Here is a 20,183-nt window from a genome sequence, read left to right as displayed (position 1 = left end):
TAATGATTGTAAAATTTCAACTAATAATGTACATTTTAATGTAAATTTAAATATAAATGGTTAAGTTTCGATATTCGATATATCAATCGATTGTTACATATATTTCGATATATCGATCGATTTTTACGTTTTATTATTACATTTTGTGATTCATGATGACGTTTAGAATAATGATTGGATTACAAATGAGGTTTATGTATAGATAAAATATTAAAAGAGGTGAAATAGAAAATATATAAATTAAGTGATCAATATTCTTTTTGCTCTTTATATATTTATAACAATTTTTTTAATTATATTACTAATAATTTAATTATCAATCTTGTTGATTTATAAACAATTATAATTTTTATTACAGTTGTACATTTTATTAAATAAAATTCAAGTGAACGTATAATACAATCATAATTGGATAATAACAAGAACATTTTCATATTATAAACAAACTTATTAAACACTTCAGTGTAGTGTTTGTTAAAACTGATTCAAAAATCTCTATAGCTTAAAATCTGTATATATTATTATTAAAATCACAGGTACAAAATTACGGAACAGAAATAAAAAATGGATTATTCTAACGGAAATGAATTTGAAATATCTTACTTTAGAACGAGTACGTATATATAAAATATATGAAAAAAATATATAAAAACATAACCTAAACATGGACTAAGATTTTTCTTTTTTATTAAATTTTACTTATTATTAGTAAATATTAATAATAAGAAAAAGAATTTAATTTATTTTATACAATGATTTTATTATTAGATAATTTAGATTTTTTATTTAGTTGAAAAAGATTTTAATCAAATATTTAGTCTTGTTATTATTATTCTTTAATATACAATAAAAAAATATAATTACATAAAATGATTTGTTAATTATTAATTATAATTATTAAATTAACTAATCAATTTAATGTTTTCATATAAATTTTAATCTTTGAATCTTTTAAAATAATTTAATTATATTTAATATAATTTAATATAATTATATTTTAAAAATTTTCATAGTATGGAGTGCTATTGCATCTATTGGGTGGTATTTAATTGCAATTGGAATCTCATTTTGGCTTGCATCTCCTTATATTCGAGAGAAATATTTAAATTGGAAACTAAGAAGGGACGAATTGGAATATGCAGCAAAATATCGTAAAAGTAAATAAATAATATATATTATTATCTAAAATATATAAAGAGTATAATATATATAAAAATATTTAATCTTATTATATAGATCCAGATCTCTTGCAAGCAAGATTATTAGGTTTGGAAGCTTCAAGACAAAGGATGCAAGAGGAATATTATCAGAAATGTGCCATGTTAACAGAAGAAAAAGGAAAAGAAGTAAATTACAAATATTGATTTTAAATATGATGAAATATTTCCTAATTATTAAAAAAAAAATATTTGTTTTATATTTTAGCAAAAAGAAAACATAAAAGAAACATCAAAATTGACTTCGGACAACAATGTTTTAGACTTTAGACTAAGAAAGAAAAATAATGATTTACCTCCTTTTACAGAGAAGAAACATAAGTCATTAAGAGAAGGTAAATATAGATAAAATTAAATGAAAGATATAAAAAATAAAATCAACAATCAATTCATACAATCATTGTTACATTTGCTAATTACATTAATAGAATACAATCCATTAATGGGCGATGGTTCTAGAGGATATCGACCACCTAAACGCACGTGTTGCGGAAAGGGAGGTTGCGGGTAATTGTATGTAACTTAATTAAGAATTAGAATTTAATATTCTATTGATGAAACAAAATTATAAGTAATTATTAAAATATTATGTTTTGTTATAATAAAATTATAAACTTATTAAATATGAATTTTATGATACTCTAAAATTATTTTTCATTTTCCTCTTTGTTATTTTGCTTTAGCTTAAGTTAAAATAAAAGGAAATAGGATAAGAGGAAATATGTACATAATTTTTTTTCTTTCATTAAATTGTCAGGAATCATTGTCAAAAAAGTTAATAAAATACACGAATTTTCAACGTCACTTTTTCTTTGTTTTTATTAATAATCGTTACTCGTATATTATGTAACGTTTTCGTATATCGCTTTATATGTATATGTAGTACTTGACAATAATAATTATTACTTTTAAATTATCTACATTTGTGCGCGCGTGTTCGCCTGTATGCGTATGTTACTAGTCTGCATCAATTTTATTAGCATTATTTTTCTTTTCAATTATGATCAAAATGGACAATCACTCGCGTTTGTCTCATAATAAATAAGTTATTGCCTACGAAAACGCTTACGAACGAACGATTTCTGTTTTTTTCATGCGCTTTATTTACAAAACGTAAAGAAGATTTATGCTAAATCACTTATCAGCCTTTGTATTTAAATTTAGACCTAATTGTAAGACCTAAAAAATGCAAGTAAGATTAAAACTTGTCGAATCGCCTTGTTCGGAACGTTTTATTAGATCTTTCGATCTAAAAGTTAATGATATGACGATTAGTGCGATGTGACTACAAAATATTTTGTTATTCTACAACGTCGATAATTTTCATCTGCCATAGAACAAAACGTCCAATTTTCGTAAGAGACTATTCAGCTATTGGCAGTGATTGATAAATCACTTACGAAAATTTCGTAAAATTTCTATGAACAAAATTCAGTTCGAGAATTACATTCAATTTGGTTATATTTCACAAACGGAAAAACACTGATCTGTTTCTCAAGCATTCCATTCTCTGTTTTAATTTTCCGTTCCTTGTTAGATAATTTGAATGGTTAAATGCAGATGAGCGCAAGAACAAGCGTATAAGCATAGGAGTAATTTACGTAGAAATTAATTAAAGTTATGGACAATACGCTGATACAGGATGATAAAAAATAATAAAACGATGATACGTGGAATTGAAAACGAGGTTGTATTATTGGTGATAAGGATAAAATTAAAAATAAAAACGGACACTATACGCGGAAAAAAAATTCATATGTAAATCCCGATCCGTACGCGATCTTTTTTATTTTTGTTCAACTCGAAGGAGGGTTACGCGTAATATGATACAAACAGTATGAACCATCGTAACAATCGTGCAAATATGAGAAACTATAAAAATAACATCATTACTTTTTTCGCTTTGCAAATTGATAGGATGGTTCAGAATAACGCCAAGAATCGTTCACCCGCGATTCTATCGCGTAACGAAAGTATCACGAGTTGTCGATCTTGGACGCGAAATATTTTCAGTATCTAAGTAAGTAACTACTATCGATCGAATTTTCCCGTATCGAGGGGAATTTCGAGTGCGAATTTATATACAGATTTGGAGGTGTTTGTTTGTTCTCCCAAAAAATCTATGTGCCTATAGAACGACCATTTACCAGTCATTGAAGTCCGACGAAGTTTGGCAAACTCAGCGTACAATCTAAACAGACTATCAGAGATAGTTCAGATATTATTACGGTGAATACTTAAAATATACGTTCTACGTAGCTACGTTTCTCTCTCTTTCTCTCTCGGTCGAATTTTATCGTTAACATTCTATAAAAACGAATGTTTTTCCTTTTTTTTTAATTTATTAATTATAAGTTTTTTTTTTATTTTGCTTCTCACCTTTCTGGATGGATTATACTTGTATCTATACGTGCTACGGATTTACCAATTTCATTTGCGAACTTTCACTCGCGCGAGTAATTTATACATATATCTATATTACATCAAATCGTATTTCCACATTTGGTGTACGTGGTCTTTCGGAATTATGACATTCGGCAGTGCGTTTAGTGTTAGTATTCGTTATTCTATTTTAATCTAACACTTGTTAATAAACATTCAACGACCGCCGACTTACGATCTTTCTTTGTTTAAAAGAATAAACTAATTTTAATGAATTTGAGCGATTATTACGACAAGTGTCTTTTACTTAATCTCAATTTATGTTAAGTATTATTAAAATTATCATTACATTGCCTCGATGAATTTTTTCGCAACATAAAGAATAGATTGAAAGATGATTTGAAAAAGTAATCGAACTAATATATAACTTGATTTAATTTGAAATTTTATATTATTCAAAATTGTTTTAATTTTTGTATCTGCATTTTTGATTTAAATATGATTAAAATTGGAATGATCATACATAGATGAATCATTTTGATTATATGCCACATTTTATATTTATTTTATTTGGATGAATTGAACGAATAAATGAATTGGATCTAGATCAATACGGATTTTTTTTTTTTTGAGATTTGTAATAAAAGACATTGGTCGATGATTACTCTTGACTGTTTCAATTGCTTATAGAAAAAAAAAAAAAAGAAAAAAAAGAATAAGCTTGTACACGCATATATACACACGTGCATAAGTGCACGTGCATATATTCATACATTCATACATTCATACATACATACATACAAAAATTGCTCGATATGATATAATACTTCTTGCGCATCAGTCATGATTTCAATAATTTTTTGCCGCATGTACCCTTAAGAGCTACACGTATTATTTAAGAAAAATCACGTGGCGATTGCCTCGCATTCACGCGACGAAGTTATAGAGTTTTTCTTACCACTTAGGAACGTTATATTCGAAAAATAATACGATCGCGCGAAATGTTTGAGTGGCGAAAATCTAAAATCTCTGAAAAATAAGTCACGCCACTTAGATTAATGAAAATCATCGCACGTGTGTACGCCGGATCATATTTCATAAACATTTCCTTCTCGTCGTACGTTTTTGCATCCTATCCGCTTTTGTGTCAAATCTTATGGTCGTCCAATATGTATATTTTCTATGGCAGTGGATATATATATATATATTGAGCAAATGAAAAATTGAATAACTGAAAAAAATCGTTCGTTATTTCTTATGATATTTATCGAAAATATCGCAAAAGTATCATATATGCGCAGTCACAAAACGCAGAGTTCACATTCATTTATACTAGACTTAAAAAAAGAACTGATAATTATTGGGAATAAGAATAGCATTGATTCCAATAATCTTAAAATATATTGCCTAAGAATATTTTGAAGAACTTTTATTTGTATACATAACTTTATGTATTAGTTTCAAAGATCCGCTTTAGTTTCAAAGATATTTTATTTGAATTAAATTTGAATTAGATTAGATATACAAAACTATAGTTTCAATTACTTAAAACCTTAAATATAAAAGTAGAACATTTCACAAAATGTATTTTTAATTATAAGTTTCTGAACTTATGACTGCATTAAAAATATAAATGAATGAAATTATTATAATGCATTATGATATATATATTTTTAATATTTATTTTTTGTATTGACATGGGTAATAATTTAATCTAATTCAACCAATAATTTTTACTAATTAAGTAAAAGATAATCTAAATCTAAGATAAAACTTCTATTTCATTTTTTCATAAATTAATACTAATTAAGCTAAAAAAACATGGATAAATAAATGTATCCACATTAAAATCAAATTGTAATTGTATAATTTAATCCAAATATAATAATTTATATAAATTTACATAATTTTAATGAAAAATTTTTGTTAATAATTGACATTTTTTGAAAAATAGAAATAATTAATCTTTTAACAGAATGATCTTTATAATACATATTAGAGTTAATTCCTTTGAACTGTGTACATATTTATTTATGTTACACAGTATAAAAAATATTTTTCTGATATCTTGGAAACTAAGGTCAAGCAATGATTATATGAATAAAGAAAACTTATTCAAAATGTTAATCTTAACAACATATTTCAAAGTTATTGATATCGCTATTATATTCTTTTCAATAATTATCATAACTTATGCAAATGAGATTAAATAGATCCACCGGGAGGAAAAGATAAAATGAAAGCAGTTCGCGTATCATAGATAGAAAGAAAGGGAAAACGCGACAAGGGTTAAGGAATATCACGGTTAACAGTTATTAATGTTTGGAAATATTGAGGACGTAATTAGCCCGCAAAAGGTACTTTAAGACTGTTCGCGATATTGTCGCGCGAGACGGCTACGATTCGTTGCGATCGAAGTCAATTGTTTCACATTATTTCACATTGGTAAATATTACCAGGGATCGATTCCATTTCATAAAATTAGCCATCACGAAAGTCGGCCGGCCGACTACACTCTATAGGAGCATTCGAATTTCCACCACCTACAAAAACGTTATTCAATTTGTTGTATCTTTGACTTCCAGAACTGCTGACTGTATTCGAGGCTGAGGAATTGTGCTGAGGATAGCCGCCGATTCTCGAGAAGCTAGGCACTTTATCTGAAAGAGAATAAAAGAGAATAGAGATATCGATAATTGAATCTTAGGATGAGAGACAAAAATATAATGATAAATTTATATAACGCCAACCTTTTCCACGGTTATGCCTCGACCTTTCTTGCGAGCTAACGCTTCCAGATTGCCTCGGGGGAATACAGGAATAATTACTATCACCGCTACTATAAGTCGGTGATGCAGTTCTAGTATTTCTTCTACGTGGGCTCCTGCCATTTCTATTTCGAGATCCTGTTTTACCATGAAGACAATTCACTGATGACGAAGCGAATTGATCGTTGTAGTCGATTGTGTTCCCATAGAGGCAACTAGATTCTGAACAGGAACAACAAATATCCGAGTGTGCGTTTGAATCGCAAGACTTTCTATCCCATTCATCATTCTCGGGCTGATAATGATTTTCCGTCGGATAGTTATCTTCATCGTTTCGTCGATAGATTTCTTCATTTGCCATCGATCGTTCCGATCGAGAATCCGCTCGATTTACATGACTATATGTAGAATCGTAATCTTCTAATGGCGAATCATTTCGTTGACCATACAAAAGAGAACCACTTTCATATTCGTTTTCTTGATTTCCTTTATACGATTCGTAACAATCGAATGACTGTGGAAATATAGGCAGTGCTGGTGGATTCGTTTGTGGGGGCAAACTCGTATATCTACTCTGCTGATGAACGTTGTTTTGTGAATTTTCGAAAGATTGCGATTGTTGACCCGAACTATTCCAAATTGTATCCGAGCCTCCTAAATTGTTCATTACTCTAGTTGGTGGACTAGGCGGACTTTGTGAATTTCTCGATCCAGAACCGGAACCAGATCCACCGCCGCCACTACCACTACCACCGCCACCACCACCTCCACCACCTCCGCCTGCACTTCCAGAACCTAAACCAGAGCCAGAACCTGAATTCGAGCTCGTATTTAAACCTAATCCCAAAGCTAGTCCTGCACCCGCCATTAGATCTAAATCATTTTGCCTTTCAATACTTCTCTTCCCTAGATGAGGACTAAATGCAGTTTGATGTTGATATTGTTGTTGTTGTTGCTGTTGCTGTTGATGCTGATAATGATGCTGATGCTGATATTGATGTTGAATTTGATGCGGATGATGGTGATGATGGTATTGATATTGATGTTGGTGTTGATGATGCGTATGCGAATGTGTTCTGGAGGAACCGAGCGATCCTTCGAACGAGGGTGGATGTTCTGGTGGTGGTGGTAGCATATCGCACCAATTTGGAGGTTGATTCTCATTTGGTAACGGCATTCTATATTGATGACCCGCTCTTCTTTGTGCTTCGGTATTATCATCTGCATTATAAACGCTACTTGCATTGTCGCTGCTCGGAGACACGGTTGATTTGTTTCTATCTAAATTTGAATCTAAACTGGAATAATCGGGCTTGAGACAGGAATCACTCGAATTCGATTTTCGACCAGTGGTTTCTACCGAATCTGGACTACGAGCAGGCATGCAAAGTGTAGTCGTTGCGTATGGTTCTGGTGGCGCTTGCAATTGTTTTCGAGTATTGTAAAATGTTGTTAAATTAACTTCAGCATATTCTGAGCCAGTCATTCCAACGATTCCAGGTGGGAGACCAATTTGATTTTGATTACTCAATAGTTTCGTTTCGCAATCCTTATCAGTGGAGGATGCTTGGAGAGTATTAGTAGGTCTCCAACCACGCTCCAGCCACAGAGTATCTTTATTCAATTGACAAATGTCATTAGCTGTACCAACAGGAACGTTCAAATGACCGAGTTGTTTACTCATCGCTTGTCTTCGTCTAACGTAAACGGCGCCCAATAAAGCGGCAATAACGGTTAACACGACTGTTATCATTAAAATCAAAAACCAGGTTTCACTAACAACAGAAGCATTTCTTTGACTTGGATCCGTTCGTGGTGGCAACTGTGTTAATTGTCCTGGATCCATATTTAAAATAGTTGGATTGGAAAACGGTCCTTGACCCACGCGAGTATATCCGGCAACACGTGCCGTATAAAGACCACCTGTCGTCAAACTGTTGATAATCACTGACGTCGTCGATGCATTTAAAGACATCTGTCCCAAAATCTTGTTACTACTATTGCTCTTGATTTGAATCTGGCGAAAAAAAATAATTTCAATTCGATTGACAGAAAAGCATAAAAGAATATACTATATAACAAATAATTGAAAATAAAAAAGAAAATCTAACATTCCATTCATTATTTTACCTTATATCCTAGTAATTGTCCGTTTTGTGTGCTTTTCGGTGGAGGAGACCAACGAACGAATGCTGATGTAATATTTATCATTCCGACATGAACATTTTCGGGCGCCCCAGAAGGTATATCTTCTAGTGTAGTCGCTAGTTTTACATTGCTCGGCCTCCCTTCAATAGTCTTGAAAAAAGGAACTAGAAAAAACTCGTAACGTGTGTATTTGTTTAGGTTGGTCAACACGTAACTAGTTGCTCCGGCGTTCAGCACAGTGACCATTCGATATTCCGGTTTCTCGGATACTTCACGGTATCTTATATACAATCCTTCAACCAGATCAGCTGCTCCAAGTATCTAAATGTTTATAGGACAAATATAACATCGAAAAAAATTAATCTCAATATTAAAAAAAGATGCAAGATTTGAGAATGTGAATATTTTAACAAACTTTCGACAAACAACACGTATAGTTTCAATATTTCAACAATCATTTTAACACATATTTACTTACGTCCCAAACAATTTTCACACTTGTGCTACTTAAAGGCTGAACATCCTTCAAGTAAAGAATCTCACTGTTGAGACGATCTCTTGCGCGAATCAATTCAGTTTGAGGAATCGCGTGTTGATCAAGATTTGTAGTACGTGCAACGTCCGAGAATGGACCAGGAACAGAAAGACCTTGACTATTTCGAGCACGAACAAGGAATACGTAACTCGTATCAGGTGTGAGATTTGTTACCTATAAAAAATAAGATTACGTTATTGTAATTAATTGAGATAAGAAGACAGAATTGTTTTTTTTAAATCTAATATATGTATATCTATATTATTGCTATTATAAATATATAAGTATGGTTACAAGTACAAGCAATATCATTTTAAAAATTTAATTTCAATAAAAAAATAATAATATTTACTTATATATATTTTTAATCAATGAATTATTATTTGGAAAGATTATTTTTTGTGATTGAAATAACTTTCAATCAAATTTCTCTTCTCTAAGTTTATCCAATGTTAATTTTGTAATCTATATTTTTAAAGATTTTATTGTTAAGAAAATTTTACAATATAAAAATAGATAATAATGTTTTGATACTCAATTAAAAAAAATATGCTTAAATGGATTAATATCACTTACATTGTTTAATTTTTTCTATTATTGCCTTTACTTTTATACATTATTATTATATAGATAAACTTATTTGTAATTTTCTAATAACAATTGTTTGTTTATATATATTATCTTTTATATTTAATTTTTTTAAATTACAATTTTAGTAATTTGATTTTATTTTAAATATGATATTATATTAATATTATATATTATTATTATATTATTATTATATAATAATATATATATTATATATTATTTTAAATGATTCTTTTCAACAACAATTATAGAAATTTTTTTATATGAAAAGAATTTCTTATATTATAAAAAATAAAAATTTAAAAAAATTTTATCTAATATTAAAAAAATTCTCATTTCTTTTCATAATAATTTCATAGAAAGAATAAATATTTTCTTATAAAAAATATATATAATATAGGATAAATTTAGACAAATTCTAAAAGGAAAATTTTAATTCAATTCCAATTCTATCATTAGATTTTTAAAACGATATTACTTATTGGATAACTTAATACATGCATATTCTTACAGTATAAATATCATCTGTTATTTCTGTTCCAGCGACGATCCAGCTGGTCTTTGGATTTGTAGCAAAATATTCAACTGTATAATCGATTATCTTGCTAGCACCTTCGTGTCCTGGACTCCAAGTGAGCGTGACCGTACTACTAGTAGTATTTACTATTCTTGGTTTACTTGGACTTTCGGGAAGTGCTGATACATCTGGTATGATGCTATGATAATTTGCTCCGGGACTAATCGTTAAACTAGCTATCCATGAAGTATTCCCAGATTCGGAAGATGCAACGCATTTATATATTCCACTGTCGCTTAATTGAAGATTTTTTATAGAAAGAGTGCCGTTGCTAGCGATTGTAAATTTATTATCGCTACCGATCCGTACAAGTTCGTCCTCTTTATACCATCGGATTTTTGGAATAGGTCGTCCAAATACACGACATGGCATAGAAATATCACTCTTCGGAGGCAATGTTTGATTCGTAGGTCCGATCTCGATTACAGGTGGTGGAACTTCTTCAACCGATGTAACCTAATGAATATTTTATATCAATTATCATGACCTGGCGAATATCAAAAATAGAAAATTGAATATTGGATCAATACGATTAACGATAATGAATTATATATCAAAGTATTCAATTTGTTGAAATAATACCTGAAGAAAAACCGTAGCTGTGCTCGCACCAGCTTGACTGATTGCGCTGCAGACGTAGTGTCCTTCGTCTTTTCCAAGGACACCCTTTATATACAAACTTCCATCATCTGTGATTTTGTAACGACTTTGATATTCATTTCCAGGGAACATCAATTCTTGAGAACCTTCCCGAGTCCAAAAGATCGAAGGCTTTGGTGCACCACGAGCCGCACAGGAAAACGAAACATTTGATCCGACGCTGACTATCTCGTCTTTTGGAAAACTGCTGAATACTGGTCTCGCTGGAAAATGAAAGAGTGTGAATAAAAAGCAGAAAAAAAATGAAAAAAAAGAAATGAAACAAAGGAAAGAAAGGAATACTATAAATTTTTTGCTCACAATGTACTGTCAAAGTTGCACTCGCTGATATGGCACCGACACCATTTTCAGCATCGCAAATATACGTTCCTTGATCCTGTGATGTCACTCTTTCGATCCGTAAACTTTTATCGTCCAAAATATGTGCTCGTCCAATTGGCATTTTCCCGTCGTTTCGTCGCCAAAGAATCTCGGGCGGAGGATCGCCGCCCACGCGGCAGGCGAATTCAGCAGTCTGGTCCGCTAAGATCGTTTGATTCGCAGGAGTTGACAAGAAAAATGGTTTCACTAATGAAAAAAAGCAAATAGAAAAATATAAATCTACATATGTCTAAAAATATATAAATCTATTTATTTTTATGTTATATAGAATGTAATTTGGAGAATTCTAGCGATTAAAACAAATATAAGAATTGATATATAAAAATTAAAGTTCATTTATTATTATAAATAACGTTATAATATATATAATGTTATTATTATAAATAATGTTTACTTTAGATGAAATGAGAGTAATAAATAGAATAAAGACTTCTTTGTCTCCGTTATATCTTTATCGTATTCTATTCTCTTTCACGCCTATCATGTTTTTAGCAACGCATTGATATTTTCATCAACGCGAATTTAAATTATTTATAATTTAATAAATAAAACTATTTTATGTATTTTTGTGTTTGTTTTGATTTCTAAAATCAATTCTCCAAAATTAAATTCTCCAAAAATATCCCGAAATATATTAATATCATAGCTACGAATATATTAATACACTATTTTATTTAAACAGATGTTTACTCACCGTGAACTGTTAATGTTGCCACGGCAGATTCTTTCACGCCTACCATGTTCTCAGCAACGCATTGATATTTTCCTTGATCCGTTTGCCGAACATCCGAAATCATCAAATTTCCTCCATCAACCAAAGTGATACTATAACAAAACAATATCCGGAAATTTTAAATATATGATATAATTGATATAATATAGATGATATAATATAATTTTATAATATTTAAAATTTAAAATAAAATAAATACGAGGTGAACGAAATAATTTGAATATATTAGTTTGAATATATTAGTTAGTTTTACTGACAGGAAAAATGTTTTAGATAAAACTTGAATAGAATATAGAAAGGAGAGAACTGCCATACAGATATTGTATGTAGGTCAATTATATTTTCTTTTTAAATGGAATCATATAATTTTCAATAATTTCGAAAAATGTATATATTTTAATATTAATATTAAACTATTTTTAATAATTATATGCACATTTATTTTGTTTATATATCTATTTTCAATAAAAAATTATCGGTTTAACTTATTTTAACTCTGTAAAATTTATCATATGAAAGACAAAATACGCGAATATGCATTTTAAAACGAAAATACAATTGATAATGTTATAATTTGAATTATTGAAAATCGTTAACATCTTATGAACAGAAATAATGGCATTACTAGTAATGAGGAATGAAGAATAGCAATCAATATTATTATTTATCAAATTGTAAATTTATACGTATATCTTCATTTTCCTTCTTTCAAACAATAATTTTTACAAGATTGATTATTGATCAATTAAAATATTTCCTAAATTGAATTTTTTTTCAAAAATAGATTAATATTTTTTTAAAACTAATAATATATCCCATAAATTACTACATTAAAAATTATATAAATCTACTTAAAAAAGTAAGCTTGATTTTCACATGATTTTTACATTTAAAAAAATTGAACATTAAATTATATCTCTTTCTACAATTTTTATTTAAAAATTTTTTTTGTATTATTAAAAATTAAAAATAAATTATTATATTATTAATATTATTAAAATTAAAAATAAACATGTTAATATGTATATAAAATAATTTCGCTCGTTTCAATAATATAAAAAAAATGTTTCAGATAAAAATTGAATGGTTTCAAAAGATGTATATTTTAATATTTATATTATTCTTTTCTTAAATTGATATGTAAAAAATTTTTACAAATCAACTTTGTTCTTTAAATATCACATAATTATATATAATAAATATCATATTGTTCTTTAAGAATCACATAATTTTTCATGCATTTGTCAACATAACATATTATTTCCTATAAAAAGTATTAGTTACGTGAAAAAATGGTTTAGAAAATATTTGAATTTTATAAATTTATTACAACAAAAACAGCAAAATATCATTTTGTATTTTCTTTATTTTTCATATAATAATTATTTTTTTTATTTTTTAGTAAATGTTTTTTCAATCAAAATTTGAATTAAAATACTTTTTAAATTAATGATTTTTCGATATATACGTATGGATTGGATTTTCCAATTTAGAATTGGAAAAAATAGATCTTTCAAATAAATAAATAAAAATGAATACTTTTATTTCTTTGAATAATAATAAAACAAGATTTTGCGAATAAATTTTTTATTGAAATAGTATTTATAAAGAAATATTTTGAATAATCAATTTCTAATCAATTTAACTTTATAATAAGATATAATGTATTAAAATCACAATAATGTATAACAAAATATTCGAATTAATTTTAAATTTTTATTTTTTGTATCATCATTTATGTATTTTACTTTCAATAATGTAATAATAAATAGTAAATAATAAATAATAAATAATATTTACTTGTGATTTAAATATTAAACAAAATAGTATTTTCAAATAATATTTGCTTTGAAATATTTAACGTTTAATATTTTATTTCAAATTATTTCAAATTATTAAAAATATTTTATTATAAGAAATAGTGAGTTGTATCGATCTAAAAAAATTATTCATTTAAAAAATATGTATAAGTCCTTTATATATTATCTTACGAACAAACTAATAATATCAAAATATACACTCTTTGAAATCATTTACCTTTTGTTTCACATTTAATATCATTATAAATGAGTGAAATATTTCAAGTAATTAAATATATTAAAGTAATTAAATATTTATTATTTTGTTTACTTTGTATAAATGATAGATATATTTATTCAATTCAATTTTATTTAATATAGATAATATACAATAATCAATTAATAAAAATTTATTAAATTTAATATTAGAAGAACTTCTCAATATTATTATTATTTTTTTTCATTATTAATTCCAATTAAATAGAATGCATATTACCGTTTAGTAGTTTCCAAATCTATCGTGTGACCATTTCTTTTCCAATGTAATGTTGGCTCTGGATGACCTCTGGGCGGACCACACTCTAATAATGCAGTCTCTCCGGCTGCAACTCTTGTGTTTTGGGGTTCTGCACGAAATTCATCTCTCAACACTGTAACAAATAATAGATGAGATAATTGTTCAGTTAAATAGATTATAGAGATTTTCATTTACGAAATTTATAATTCAATAATGTTACATTTTTACATTTAATATTTTCCCGTAAATTATTTTTCTAACGATTAATCGTATTAGAAAACAAAAATTATTATTTTGAAATGAAATACATATTTTTTTAAAATTATAATACGATTTACATGAAAATTAAAGAAAATAAAGAAAAGAAAATAATACTATCATATTAAAGATAATCAATTTTTAAAATAAATTTTAAATATTAATTTATTTATTCTAATTAAAAGTATAAGACATTTATCTTATTTAATTTCGAAAATAATATTTTAAATTTATGGTGCTTGATTTTGTGAGATTCTTCTGTAAACTTTATGAAAAACTTGAGAAGCAACTCAGCAAACAACACTTGAAAAATAAAATATTTTTACTTTCAATTAAATGAAAAATATCATGTCTACAAAATATTTTTAAATTACTGTAAAATAATTACACAATTAAACAATTTAAAAATAAATTTATCTTTATTTTTCTTTAAATAATGCAATGAAACTAATTTTATGTTTATTTTTATTACTCCATGAAAAACATTTTAATAAAACAATCTTATTTTAAATAAATATAGTTCCAAAAATGTCAATCGATATAAAATTTGGAAAAGTGATAATTCAGAAAGAACTTAAAATTTTAATTTCCGATATCTATTTGATTTCTGAGATAATAATAAAAAATTTCGATGTTATACATTGAAAGTTGCGTACATAGATTGCCTATAATAATTCAAATATTATTAACAATTAAATACAACAATTTTTACTGTACTTGTAATCGTTATCGATTATTAAGTAACCGATAATATGTAATTGCATTAGCTTTAATATCTATTATATAATATTTACAATTCAAAAATTTGATTACTCATTCTTAAAAAATTAAACACATTTAACTTACAAACCAGATACAATGTTTTACGTAAGAATAAAAAAAATACTAATTTGCAAGTAAAATCATTTGATATGCAAATGTGACAATTGCTATTTTAAGCACGTTTCGAATAGAATCGATCCCGTAATGAGTATTGGATTGGAATTAAAAGTCTCTCTAAGGAGGTCGCCAATATTTACGATTTTTGAAAGAAACTGAAAGTTTTACATGTGATATTTTATTAATATAACAAGTTTGACTAGATAAAATATTAGATAAAATATTAGATAGACTTCTACAGCGAAAACGATTATATTAGTTGCATTTATATAAGCAGAATTCAATGTATAGTCTGAAAGTTTTTTATTAATATCTCAGAAATTAGAGAAAATAGAGAATATACAAAGTTGAAATTTCATATTTATGTCTGTACCTCCTTTTCTTCTTAACACTCCTCCAAATTTTATATTCGATCGACTATTGAGGAACTTGGAACTTTCATCTTTATTTTATGATAAATAAAAGTGCAGTATTCAGAATATAATATTAGTTTATCAGATTTTTTTATTATTATTTGAAATTTGTTCATACGTAAAACAAATTTCTATTAACAGAAAAGATAAATTATATTTTAAATATATTGAAAAACAGAAACGAAATAAATAATTCGTATAAAACAATTAATTAAAAGTAGAAGATGAATCATGAGATTGCAGGATACCACGCTCGTAAACTCATCCTAGTCCTTTCTCTTTGATCGTTTCGGTCTCCAGTCGAATGATGATGAGTCACGCGACATAGTCGGTGTATCGGCTAAGCCGTTCCGCTCTGTTTGTTCATCGTTAGCACCATACAAACAATTCTACACTACGTGTGGTAGAGTTTGAACAGCTTTTCATCTACTTTTTAACACTTTTCCGACTTTTCCTTCTTTTTCATTCATTCCATTTTTCCATATATATATTTTCGCGATATCAATTTTCTTTCAACGATCGAAGAAACAGCAAATCTAACTCCATAGCTAAATAACGTCTAGTTACAAACAAAGAATTGAAATTTTTTATTGTTCGATTACTTGTTCGATTACTCTACAATCACCGAAATGATTTACCATTACTAGCGACCACCAGATGGCCGATGCGTAGGTAATAATAAATTTTGGTTCGAATGAAGGTTGATAGATGGCGGGAGAAAGAAAGAGCGATAACTAGGGAGGGGCGTTGAAAAACTATGAAAGACCGTACAAACTCAGAAAGAAGAAATTGGGAAGGGAGAGGAGGGTGAAGTTCGTGCGTAGTCAAACAACCTCCAATTAACGGACGCTAGATCTGGAGCGAAAGAATTGAAGGGTTCTTGGATCTCCCGTCTCACCCCAGCCGTCTTTTTTGCTATTCTCACCCCTGCCGGTCATATAACCCCTCAGGCTTTTTCGCGTGCCGCAGGAACCAACTAATGAGAGCAGCAGGCGCGCGTTCCCTTCATGCTACACGTGTACGAACGAGACAAACGACTATGCCTGTTAGACCGTGCGGGAGTAGCACCATCTGCGCGAGACGACTACTTCAAAATCGGGGTAGCTCTTGTTACAAGATGGATAGAATGATGGTGTATGCAAACGACTCGAATGATCGCAACAACCTGTGACCATTCTTCGTTAAAGTAGAACCGTTACGAACGTTTCGTTTCGAAACATTTATCGTAAGATAGAAAAAATTCATCAAGAAACCAAATAAATTGGTTTTCGAGTTACATCTATTGAATTTATTTGATATATATTCATTTCATTCGTAAAACTTTGATTACCTCCTTTAAGATTTGTCTTTATAGATAATCACGCATAAATAGAGCAATTAGATTGCATGATAATATATTCTTCGATTCTGGAAATTGTAACATTTTACTTTCCTTGGATATATATTTCTGGATTAACAGAAAAATTTTTAGTTATAGTTATATATTAAATTTTAGCTTTTTAGTTATAAACTAAATTTTTTATTTTATTTCAGTAAAACTATATTCTATATAAATTTTATATATATATATTTTATGATATTTATATATATAAATATTTTCTGATATTTATAATAAAAGTAGTAGTATATAATTTAACTATTATTATTTAATTATTTAAAAGAAAAATTAAAATTTGTTTTTATTTCTACCTATTATATTTAAAATTTTTTAAAATAATTAAATTAAACATATATTTTATTATTTTATATATTTTATTATTATGAAATTTTATCAACTTTTTTTTTCATTTTCCATTTATGAATTTTAAAATAGAATAAAATGATAATACATGATATCTGGCATACGCTTATTTTCTGATCTAATATATATTATAGGAATACGCGAAACTAAGATTTTCTATATATGTATAAGATATATACACATTATGTACACAAAATATTAAGATATTTGTAGAATATCTTTGAAGAGTATAATATAATAATAAATATCTTTGAAGTCGATTATAAGAGCTAAAATAAAAATATATTAATATATAATTATATAATTATATAATATATATAATAAATATCAAAAATTGAGATTTATTTATTAAATTAGAAGCAATTAAAATTTGCGTTAGATATCGAGTGAAACCGTTCTATCTCCATCATATTGCACCCCGTTTTCGTCTCACTTCATTTAATGTGAATTTAAATTATTAATTTATTTATAATTTAAATCTCAAGCGAAATTTTTCTATATCAACATTTGTTCATTTTAATTTTTAAAATTGACCCTCCAAAAATGTCTCACGAATATATTAATATCTTGTATATATTCATAGATACCAACTCTAGAATATAGATGAATTGAATCATGGTACAGTATAATATAGTGTATAATAACGGACACAAAGGGAATATCTTGGTTGTCTTTCAGATAGAGAATATTTTTTTGTATCGGTGTTTTTCAATGCCGTATAGGTATTCGGTATAATTAAAGAGTATAAACAAAATAAACACAATGGTACAAGGACCGGTTAGAAAGGGCGAGAAGCAGTGGCAGCGGTGGCATTGCCTACGTAAAAGGGATATTCGCTCGGTAGGTAAGAGCGTATTCAATGCAAATGGCCACAGGGCTATCTTCGTATGGGTATACGTTAGTATGCTTGCATGTTGTATACTTCTCTGAGACTCGATGCCTTGCCGAGAGTTTCAGCCAAGTCTCGAAAGGTGACCGCTGCTTGTACTTGTATACAGATATACGAGAGTATATCCGTATACGGGTAGCTGTCGCGAATCCATACACACATAAGGTAGGCGTAAGTAGGCGTCTACTTCGCAAACTACTTATCGGGTGATTCTTCGATTTTGAATCAAACCATGCGCAGTATGTAAAATTTACATTAAAACCTTGTGTATATTACTTATTATCATTTCCAAGTTATATCATCGAGATATTTAAAATTTTATCTTACGTAAATTTGCTTAGTCGATTTTGTTCGAAATCCTTTTATTTTAGTAAAAGTCGAATTTCGATAACTCGAATTTAAAAAGAAAAGGTCAATTCTTCGAGTTGAGTATGAAAGTTTTATCTTATCAAAATAACGAATGAAAATTTAACATATAAAAACTTTGTAAAGTTTAATGTTTTTCCATTTATAAAAACTTTAAAGAAGAAAAAATTCGTAAATTTCATTTTTTATTTTTGAAATAAAAATTGTTGTGTTTAACACAATTGAAAAAAAAGAGATATTATTGAATAATTTTAATATAGATGATTTAGATAATTTACTTTATAATTATAGAAGTAGCAATAATAAAAGTTTGACTTATAAAAATAATCGAATTCAAATTGTAGAAATATAATATAATAATTGCACGCGATAAATACGTAATTTAAGTAAAGATTATATTTCGATTTATACGTATAGAAGTTATTCTAACGAGCGAAAGGGAATGAACAAAATTCTAATCTTACACATAGAAATCTTCGAGCATAGAGTGTACACTCTAGAGTGTGAATGCGAGAATAACATTCTTGTTACGAAAATGGAGACTACTACTTTCGTACGTTCTAGAAACAAGTAGTGTGTATGTACATATATGGTCTCTTCATTTCTTATATTTTTTCATTATATTTTGATATATTGTATATATATATAAAATATTCAATTTCATATATACATGGAACCATTCAATATTTAATAATAATAGTAATATTTATTATATGTAAATTTAAAATAACATTAAAATTATCTTAATGTAACTTGGATAAGTAATTAATAATGTTTTATCAATTATTTTATTGTAAAAAAATAAATTATTTTTTATAATGAATTATGTTTCATAATGAATTTGAATGATTTTTTATAAAAATTTTAAATTTAACATAATATATTAAATTTAATAATTACATTAAAAGAATTTTTAAAAAGATTTAATTAAAAGAACAAGCAATGTAAGTAGGAAAAATTTAAATTGTGAAATATAAATATAAAAATAATATGAATAAAAAAATATACAATTAAAAATTAATATAAAAAATTATATATTTTAAAATTAATTAAATTAATTATAAAACGACAAATTGAATTGAATTTGTTGAAAAAAATTTTTATCAATTTTTATCATTATTATTATTTTGGATAAAATTACCTAACTATTTTATTATTTTAAAAGTTTTATTAAGAAATCTATTTTATCTACAATAATTTAAATATCAATTTGTATATATGTATTAATGTTATGTTATCATTTATAAATTTATCGATTACAATTTTGTCTATTTATTTTTATTGATTGAATTGATATGTAATGGGCGATCTTGAATATAGATAGATATATAT

General features: G+C 27.3%; 2 protein-coding genes across 2 annotated transcripts in view; one reads left to right on the top strand and one right to left on the bottom strand.

Annotated features, from left to right (window-relative positions):
* The first annotated feature begins 140 nt into the window (after positions 1 to 140).
* LOC122717647 lies at positions 141 to 1,840 on the top strand. The gene is made up of 6 exons (XM_043941895.1): positions 141 to 219; positions 359 to 613; positions 1,014 to 1,157; positions 1,237 to 1,346; positions 1,426 to 1,552; positions 1,646 to 1,840. Exons 2-6 carry the CDS (start codon positions 565 to 567, stop codon positions 1,726 to 1,728), a joined length of 513 nt encoding a protein of 170 aa, XP_043797830.1. The 5' UTR covers positions 141 to 219; positions 359 to 564; the 3' UTR covers positions 1,729 to 1,840.
* Positions 1,841 to 5,674: 3,834 nt separating this feature from the next.
* Positions 5,675 to 20,183, bottom strand: part of LOC122717645 (roundabout homolog 2-like) — a 46,519-nt gene continuing 32,010 nt past the window's right edge. Inside the window, exons 3-11 of the mRNA XM_043941894.1 lie at positions 14,285 to 14,438; positions 11,951 to 12,081; positions 11,176 to 11,442; positions 10,798 to 11,078; positions 10,150 to 10,671; positions 8,994 to 9,224; positions 8,498 to 8,836; positions 6,350 to 8,384; positions 5,675 to 6,259 (exon numbers count right to left, since the gene is read on the bottom strand). Of these exons, the coding sequence (XP_043797829.1) occupies positions 6,081 to 6,259; positions 6,350 to 8,384; positions 8,498 to 8,836; positions 8,994 to 9,224; positions 10,150 to 10,671; positions 10,798 to 11,078; positions 11,176 to 11,442; positions 11,951 to 12,081; positions 14,285 to 14,438 (4,139 nt within the window). The 3' untranslated portion in view covers positions 5,675 to 6,080. The remainder of the gene's footprint in view (positions 6,260 to 6,349; positions 8,385 to 8,497; positions 8,837 to 8,993; positions 9,225 to 10,149; positions 10,672 to 10,797; positions 11,079 to 11,175; positions 11,443 to 11,950; positions 12,082 to 14,284; positions 14,439 to 20,183) is intronic.

Source organism: Apis laboriosa, unplaced genomic scaffold (assembly GCF_014066325.1).
Source record: "Apis laboriosa isolate Shangri-la unplaced genomic scaffold, ASM1406632v1 scaffold56_cov145, whole genome shotgun sequence".
NCBI lineage: Eukaryota > Metazoa > Arthropoda > Insecta > Hymenoptera > Apidae > Apis > Apis laboriosa.
This window is presented reverse-complemented; position numbering and strand designations above follow the sequence as displayed.